This window comes from Taudactylus pleione, unplaced genomic scaffold (assembly GCF_031769625.1).
Source record: "Taudactylus pleione unplaced genomic scaffold, aTauple2 ptg000332l, whole genome shotgun sequence".
NCBI lineage: Eukaryota > Metazoa > Chordata > Amphibia > Anura > Myobatrachidae > Taudactylus > Taudactylus pleione.
This window is the reverse complement of record NW_028284733.1, coordinates 923,894-933,601: the sequence shown is the minus strand read 5'-3', so window position 1 is coordinate 933,601 and position 9,708 is coordinate 923,894. Positions and strand designations below refer to the sequence as shown.

At 41.1% G+C, this 9,708-nt stretch overlaps 1 protein-coding gene across 1 annotated transcript in view; it reads left to right on the top strand.

Moving 5' to 3' along the window:
• Window positions 1-277: 277 nt before the first annotated feature.
• The window catches only part of LOC148509065 (phospholipase A2 inhibitor gamma subunit B-like), a 30,916-nt gene continuing 21,485 nt past the window's right edge, over window positions 278-9,708 (top strand). Inside the window, exons 1-4 of the mRNA XM_088443610.1 lie at window positions 278-373; window positions 2,104-2,149; window positions 4,356-4,466; window positions 8,008-8,151. Of these exons, the coding sequence (XP_088299736.1) occupies window positions 278-373; window positions 2,104-2,149; window positions 4,356-4,466; window positions 8,008-8,151 (397 nt within the window). The remainder of the gene's footprint in view (window positions 374-2,103; window positions 2,150-4,355; window positions 4,467-8,007; window positions 8,152-9,708) is intronic.

Sequence of the window (9,708 nt, the reverse complement as noted above, 5' to 3'; positions counted from 1 at the left end):
TTAAAAGAGTTGCCTAAACTTATTGACACCACTACCATGACTCAATCTGATACACTAAAGCACCAATAGAATGGTGGAGGATTATTTTAATGACAATTTACAATTTAGCATGTCACATAGTCCCATTGAATATTAGGAGAAAACAAATTGAAACCCTTTGTACAAACTAGCTTTGCTTTACTTAATCTGCACATTCTCCGGTGTGTACTTAGTAAGAGTGTTTAGCACAGTTGGAAACCTTGTGAGCAATCGGTCTAGGAGGTTACTTCCTAAAAACATGGAATTAAAACTGATGTTTATAAAAATAAACTACTGTGCAAATTCTATGAGGAAGATCTTTGCCACCAATTATAACAAAGCTACAAAGACTTTTGTAATGGGGGATTCCAGTGGGGATGATGTTTACAACACTGATGAGGGTGAGGATGAGAATGACAATGACATCTTTAAACTGAAATGATTTAAATGTTTTGTGGGGGCCCAAACAAACGAAGCACTTCGGCCACAAAAGTGGCTGTCCCTGTTTCTGAAGTGCTTGGTTTGTTAAATTGTGCATGTCCTTTTTAATATACAACATAAGGGTGGGTGGGAAGATAATAACATTGTGCACCACTTTTCATTTTGGGCTTTGCTAAGATTGTTTGTGTTTGGCATATAGTGTATATTACTGTACCTTACATGTTCATGTTGTTTTATATCTTGCAAAGCCATTCATTTTGAATGCTTGTTTTTTAATAGTGATTTCCATTTCTCTGTTTTGTTTTTTAAAGAACACTATAATCAATCAATCAATGCTTTACCTGGCTTCCAATAAATACTCCACCTCATTTTACCTGTGCTGGCATCAGGCCTCTGATCTAGTTATTGGTTAATTTAAACATTCTATAGCATCATATTGTTTATATTAAACTGCCATCCTGTCTGCCACTGCAGTGCCACTGTGTTTGTGCCGTATATCTGTCTCTTAATTTAGCCAGTCAGCTCACTGCAACCTTTGGCCAATATTGGTGAAATAATATTGTAAGCTGTGAGGTGGTCAAAATTAACTGGAAATGATTGGAAATTAATGTTATTGGGCGAGAGGCAACAACGAGAGAAATACGGTCAAACCCCAAAAATGCAGGTTTGTCCACATTTCTCATATGCACCAAGCCCTGGAATGCTTCTATAGGAGTTACCCTATAGAAGCCTATGGGCTTCTATTCGGAGAGTGCTATGAGAGGGATCCAATCGGATACCTCCAAGCACTCCTTGCAGCGTGATGAAAGTCACTCATCACAAAGGACCGGTCTTACCGAGAGAGGTCCTTTGTGCATTCCTTCATGCATACCGGCGTAACTAACGCCAGCATGCATGCGAAGGGTGCATCCCGAATGCGATGTGTCATGCATCCGCCCATTGCGGTTAATAGTACTGTACAAACCAAAATAGGCCTAGATTACACATTATGCTGTTTTTATATTGAAAAACAAAAATCCAGGTCCAAAACCAAAACACGGGGTCTGCGCACATCTCTAATATGTATGTGTATTTATGTCAGGGGTGCCTTTGCTCAACTGAATTTGTTTGTTCAGCAATTTCATTACTGGTATTCTGTGCAAGTTACTGTATTTCATTAATAATGATTTCACTGGCACTCAATTTCAAAATTATAGATTGGGAACCACTGCTCTAAGGTGGTTGTCAAACTCCTCCATTACAATCCATGTTTTAAGAATATCCATGCTTGAGCACAGGTGACTTAATTAGTATAAGTCAATTTTATGTAACCATCTGGACTCAAGCATGGATATCCTTAAAACCTGGACTGTAATGGCGGAGTTTTGGAACTTCTGCCTTAGAGGGTTTTTTGCAACATTGTATATTAGCATGGCTCAGATCTCTGCACAGGAAACTTTAGCTCAGATACATTTACCACCAAAATTATAAGTTTCGTTTCTACAGAATCAGTTGAGGAAAACCAGAATAGAAATTATATCTAACCACAGAATTTGGTGTATTTTCAGTTATTGCAGCCGCACCTTCCCCCAGGTCTATATAATAACAGGACCTGGCTGGTTACCCTGTAGTAGACTGATACATTCTATTGTTCATCACTCTCAGACACTCCTGGGATTACTGTGTGTCCTCTCAGCTCTCACAGCGACTGGTGAGTCTGTGTACAATTCATCCTGGGGAATAGAGGATGATACTTAGCTGGGATGCATAAATCATCACAATATTAGGCTGATAAAAATTGCTCACCAGAAGAGGTCCATGCATATTGCTTTCCTAAGGGCTATCCTAATGGAATATTTTGCAAATATTAGATATAATGCATTATTGATCAGGACAAAATATATCATCTCCTCTGCAACAAATAAATAATAATTGCATCACATAGAGCAGTGGTCGGAGAACAGGGGTAAATTACCCCACAGGGGGTAAAAATGAAAATCCTGGGGGTAATGGATGGACAGCCGGGCATGCATATGAATCATTCTATAATATAGAATGATTCATATGCATGCCCGGCTGTGCCGCAGGGAGGCTCTAAGCCGGACGCCCGCTGAGATGTTATTACCAGCGGGCGCCCGGCCCCTTCCCTGCAGCGCCGCGTTAGCCGGAGGCTGGAGTTCTCTTCTGAACTCCAGCTTCCGCCTCTCTCCATGCGCACTATGGGAGAGACGGCACTAATACAGGGGCATTATATGGGGCACTACTACAGGGGCATAACTATGGAGGCACTACTACAGGGGCATAACTATGGAGGCACTACTACAGGGGCATAACTATGGGGGCACTACTACAGGGGCATTATATGGGGGCACTACTATATGATTTCCTTCCTTTCAAATCAAGGGGGTAACCTAGGTGTATCTACATATATTGTGGGGTAAAAGGTAAAAAAGTTCCCTGACATAGAGCGTTGCGGTAACAAACAAAGAACACAAACTGACAGGAATTCTTGCTGACTGATATGTAGAGCTGGGACGTTTGCAGATGGGTGGTCCGCCATCTAATAACATACAGTATTGCTTTGAAAGGGGGGATCCGGTATCTTGGAACCTGCGACTGATTAAGAAGAGGGTTTGCATGATGTGTGCCAAGGGTCTGTGTGCACTGCACACCCTGCAATCAATACAGATAGGCCATTGAGATTGTGGGACAGGAGGATGGGGTTAAATAAGAAAACAAAAGGAAAGAGAGCCCTTAATGTTAGAGGTTACAATGTAAAGGGTAAAGCTGGCCATACACCAGACCAACTTTCCTCCAACCATCCAACTAGTTCCAACCAAGGGCCTGATTCAGAGATAAACGCAACTGCAATTTGCACGCAGATCGAGCGATTATTTGCCATTGCGCACACGTATGCATCGCAGTGTGCGAAGGCATCAGTGCGTCCGCTGTGCGTTCACGCAGACCACGGAGGCCCATTGCAGATTGATTGACAGGAAGCGACCGTTTGGGGGTGGAGACAGGGGGTGGTTAGCGAAACGCAGGCGTGCCTGGCCATTTGAATGCCGTTGCGTGGGCGTGCATAAATTAGCCACTACAATTGCATACGCAGCTCTACGTGGTAGAAGAGCTCCCTGGCCTGCGTCAGGTCAGACCTGCCGCAAGGGTAAAATGGCCGCCGATGTACGTCGATGGTACCGATGTTTATGTAGGTATGCGTAGTCGCACGCAGGTGAGAAGGCAGTAGTGGGTGTCTTTATGCTCGGGTGATCTTTGCTAACATTAGCATATTGCGTACGGAGACGCAGTTGAGGTCGCACTAGCGTCCGTCTCTGAATCAGGCCCTAAATACGGTAATACATGGGAGCAAATCACAATCAGCAATTTGCTCCCAAACACCAGAAAACCCGAAAAAAGTCGTTCAGGGAAGTTGGTTAAATCTTTTTGATTTAAAAAACTTGTCTGAACAACAGTTTTCATCCGTTTTCCGGGGTTTGGGAGCACACGACTGTTCATTAATTAAGAGAATAAAAGTTAAATCTTCATGTTCATTACTGTGACCAGAGGGGGGGGCAGCAGCGATGGTGTACCCTTACTATAACAAGCGTGCAGTAGCAAGTATTACAAATATAATTCAGTAACACGATTATGGTATTGGGATGTCCTCTCAACCGTTTCCTAAGGAGCCCTATTTACCATCAATATACTGTACATCATGAACAGTTCAATCACTTCTACCTAACACTTTACAGCACCTTTTTATAGCTGTAGAGAGTAATGGATATTTATTTCTTATTTATTCGTTCCTTATACTGTATACATTTTATACCCGTAACAATTATCACAAAACCTGTAACAGAAAAATATTTGTTACCCAGTTTCCTTTTGTTCCATCTGCTTTCCCTTTCCAATTGCAGGTTTTTCTCTAACATGCAAACAATGTGATAGTTTGGATTACGCGTCCTGTTTTGGAGAAACCATAACATGCCCAGCAGATAACGCTTGTGGAACCACCTATACACTTCAGGGTATGTTATACAAAGTCTGTGACTTAAATAATATCAGCAATTGTAAAATATAGCACAAAGAGAAGATTAGTATTCCAATAACGTGGCACTCAAATAAGCAGTGACAAATAAAATAGAACTTTTATTTGGAAATTCAAAGCGACTTATAAAACCATATAGTGATGTATTATGTAATATGTGAGTGTAATTAGTTATCAGATAAAAAAACAGACATTCTAATGGCAGGGTATATTCCCCACCGAACATAATACTGGCACTGAGCTATATGTAGCAATACTATTACCCAGATTGTAAAATATGTCTTTGCTTTACTTGATTGAGTCTTCTGAACTGTTTTAAAATGTAATCTACAAATGCAGTTGTAGAAGGTGTTATCAGAACATCCAGACTTTTACAATGTTATTGTATTCCACTATTATTGCACCATACAGCCATGGTCAACATTTTTGAGAATGACACAAGTATTGGTTTGTCAGATGTTACTATGATATACTGAAGTAAAATTACAAGCATTTCATAAGTGTCAAAGACTTTTATTGACAATTACATTAAGTTTATGCAAAGAGTCAATATTTGCAGTGTTGACCCTTCTTTTTCAAGACCTCTGCAATTTCCCCTGCTATGCTGTCAATCAACTTCTGGGCCACATACTGACTGATGGCCGCCCATTCTTGCCTAATCAATGCTTGGAGTTTGTCAGAATTTGTGGGGTCTTGTTTGTCCACCCGCCTCTTGAGGATTGACCACAAGTTCTCAATGGGATTAAGGTCTGGGGATTTTCCTGGCCATGGACCCAAAATTTCAATGTTTTGTTCCTTGAGCCACTTAGTTATCACTTTTGCCTTATGGCAAGGTGCTCCATCATGCTGGAAAAGGCATTGTTCCTCACCAAACCAACTTGGATGTGTGGGAGAAGTTGCTCTTGGAGGATGTTTTGGTACCATTCTTTATTTATGGATGTGTTCTTAGGCAAAACTGTGAGTGATCCCATTCCCTTGGCTGAGAAGCAACCCCACACAAGAATGGTCTCAGGATGCTTTATTGCCAATTTAAATGACTTGGGTGAGATTCCTACTTGTGTGCTCTTAGCCACAGTAGATGTTGGTTCCCTCTAAAACATCAAACCCCATGATGATGTTATAGAGGCAACTAGACAGACCCTAACATTGATTATTATTATTATTATTATCATCATTTATTTATATGGCGTCACAAAGTACATAAACAAATTGTTGACAAGCGACAATACAGGACATGGATAATATATATTGCTACATTAGCGACCATAACACCCAGATAAGCAAGAGAGCATAAGTAACAGAGTGTTAGGTGCCCTAGTGGTGAGTAAGAAGTAGATGAACCTAAAGTAGGGAGAAGCACAAGAGGGTAGAGGGCCCTGCTCGCAAGAGCTTACATTCTAAATGGAGTAGTGATGGAGTTCAAATGCTGCCTGTTGGATCTACTAAAATGTGTATTAGAATATAATTATTTTAAATATAAGGGGTATTTTCACTAAAGGTATTTTTTCATCAATTTTAATCTATTTAAAAAAAATTGATGAAAATTGATCAACATCAATGTGGTGTTTCTGGGGCCAAAATCACACATTTACTAACAGACAATTTTTTATTTGTTTTTTTTTTAAGTATCAGTAAATATGTAATTTAGCCCCAGAAACACAACATCAATGTTGATCAAAATCGACCTTTAGTAAATTCGCCCCTTAGGATGAGTTCTTTATGCAATTAACCGACACAGCTATGGGATCGAATGTGGCCCGAATGTCTGCCAATGGTTTTTATGCACTTCTACGAACTGACTCCTATATTCCCCAAATATAGCAGTAAGAAGATGTTTTATTCTAAAAGATTTATAGACAATATCTTTATGATTGCTTAGACAATGAGGACATGATTAGTTCATTGAATTTGTTGCCATCGCAAGTAAATTCACATACCGTCTGAGTCCTAACTTAATTTTTTTGAGCTTACTACAGTATCTTTAAGAATGGGTCAAAATTGGCTACCACATTATTTAGGAAGAATACCAATCAGAATACAATGATGATCTTCTCTAGCCACCATCCAGAACGCTTGAAATCCAGTCTCCCTACCTCTCACTTTTTACGGGTCTTGAGAAATAACTCAACAGAATTGGCAGAGATACAAATAAAAGAAATGGAATTACGCTTCACACAGCGAGGATAGATATGCCTCGTGAAAGCCAGGAAAAGGTTTCGGCAGACCAGTGTAACCAGTGGTTAACAAGGAAGCAAATCTGCGCAGTCGTATTATCTTTCTATGTGAATATGATGCACATACAAACAGTATGAAGAAGGCCATTGAAAAAAATTGGTATCTCATCAAATCAGATGAAGCCTTGCCACTACAAAGGGGTGAGCGGATTCGGTTCTACTCGGTTCCGTTCGGTTTTTTAAACCGAATCTTATTGGCTATCCAAAACTCGTGACAGCGGATAGGTATTTTTCTTGAATAATTCATTCTTACATATATCTTGCTGGCTAATATAGTCTATTCTTTATACTACACTATTTTTAAAAATATACTCTATTTGTTATATTTGCTATATGTGTATTTACTACGTATTGCACTGTTATAAGTAGTGTAATGTTTTTAGTGGTAATCTAGGTCAGCTGTTTTTCATGGAATGTACTTATGGGATGTGTCCTTATATGGGTGGGTCTAACCCGAGGGTCTATATACTGCTGCTGTAGTTGTATTAAATGCATTTCCCTTTGCCAATCCTTCGTTGCATTTAAGTCCTGGAAACAATGTGATGACGTCTATTATTGTGTTACATAGTCATGGAAAGGGGATCATGAGACATGTAGTGGCACTATGCTGATTGATGTGAGGCCAGTGAGGTCATAAAGCGGAAGTGCATTGACACTCAGTTCTGCCTGGCATTCAGTATAGAGTGGGGTACACGCAGACGCCATTTAAATGCAGCGCACCTCACTGATCAGCAGCTTGAACCAAGATGCAGTGGAGAACACTAATAGGCGAGGTGAGGTTGATGGCGGAAAAGGAAAAAAAAGGCAACCCGAAGGGTCTAGGTGACGGGTACTCGTGGAGACCGAGGGACACTAACGCGTTTCTTCGCAGATGGAAATTTCATCAGAGGTGTGCCCCAATGAACCCAAACTCAAGCAGCCTCATCTGCTATTTGCACCTGCACACACCCACGTGCCAATAAAATGGCTTTCCCGGGCTTCTGTGTCCTGGTCAGCAACTATTCACAATTCCTGGTTTTGACCTACATTAGAATGTCCCTACCCTCCCTGTCCCACTTCTCCAGGTGCATATGGGCATAAGTCCCAGTATTGTCAAGTCTACATAGGTTTAAATGTGTGCGTTGACATGTTTACAGCAATTTTGTATGAAATAGGCTATGCCAACTGACACTATACTCACTCTTCATCAGCCCCAAAGTAAGGAAGATACCGTATCAGTGTATCATTGTCACACATGTATTTTATTTACTTTGTTCATAACATCCCAATTATGTCCTTTTTGTACAGGTAGTTCTTATTCAAAATTTTTCACGACTTGTATACCTAAGAATCACTGTAATTTAATGGGGAGCCTCAGCATTACCGATACGAAGTTTGAGAAGAGCATTACCTGTTGTTATACTGATAACTGTACTCCACCCAAGCCAACACGTAAGTATTTCAATGATCTTGTTAAAACTAGAATGATAGAATCTGTTTACTTATCATAGCACAAATCTGTTGTAGAGGCAGATGCTTTCCCCATTGCCGTAGCCTGGCGCACCCCCTTAACATCATCCTCCGGACACTCCAGAGAGTTGTGCTATCAGGACGAGGGGGAAGTGCTGCCGGGATGAGCAAGTAGCTGGCTCTTTAGAGAATTTGTAGGATGCACCCTGCAAGCCAAATGCAGGTGCTGTTGGGGAGCAATGGTGCTACCCCCAGGCCTCGCTCGCTCCCCTAGCTGGCTCTAGGGGTAGCCACAACCTGTGCCGGCTGGGTATAATTCGCCCTCTAGTCACGCACGACCAGAAATGGGGGTGTGGTCTACTTATCATAGACCACGCCCCCTAAGTGACTTTATTTGGGGGCGTGCCCGCATGGCACGCCTCCCGTATAACGTCAGGCTGGGGACGAGCCCAGCACTCCGTCACTAGCTGAGCTTTCCCCCAGCCCTTTCCCACCACCGAATGGATGCCGCGCACATTCGCACAGCATCCATTCAGCTACTCCGGGGTCCGGCACCGCCGCACCATCTCCCGACCAGACATTTCGGCCCACGGGTGGAACAGCGGGACAGTGCTGTCCCACTGAAATTGGGATGTTTGGAAGGGGTGCGCCCTCTATGGGGTGGTTCCCCTGTTCCACTGCACTGGTCGAATACCCCAATAGCCGGTCCTGTTGCACAACTAGTCTTCTCTATCCAGGAGGCTGCCATTGCTGTAGTTGAAAAGGCTTTAATAGAATCTAAAAAATGTCCCCCTCTTGTCTCCATGAACCTCCTGGATACAATATTTTAGAGGTAGGGGCCTTAATGTTAGTCTGTCCTTCATTTTACACTCAAAATCACCTTGTCTTCTTTTGTCCTTTAGTCCGGACTAGATAAAAGTTTATCACCCGTACAAGTGGTTCTCAACCTCAACCCTCAAATTTTCACAACAGGTTTTGGGGATTTCTGTCTGTGGAAGCAGGTGGGATAATTATTTACCCAGTAAAATAGATTAGCTAATCTCTGCATGATTAAAGAAATCCACAAAACATGGTCTGTTGGTGGTACGCTCTAAACACTCCTCAAAGTAAAATGTATTTTCCTTTGGATACAAAGAGATCCATTTACCAATCGGTGGTTTCACAAGCTGCTGCTTTTCTATAGTTTTATTGTGCAGTAGAATTTTAAACTGCATTTAAAAAAAAATGTTATGCATTACACAAACTGTTTTTACAGAAAACATTTTTTAATTATATATATATATATATATATATATATATTTATATATATATATATATATATATATATATATATATATATATATATATATATATATAAAGTCCAAATGGTCCGGCACTACTCCCATTCAAAAAAATGCTGCCTCCGTGCCCTCTATGAAAGTGTACAATAGTCCCGATAGTTAGCGGCACTGGAGGTCTTAATCAATAGATAAACATTTATTAGACCAACGTTTCAGGGCTAATCTGCCCTTTTGTCAAGGTATCAAGACTTACAAACAT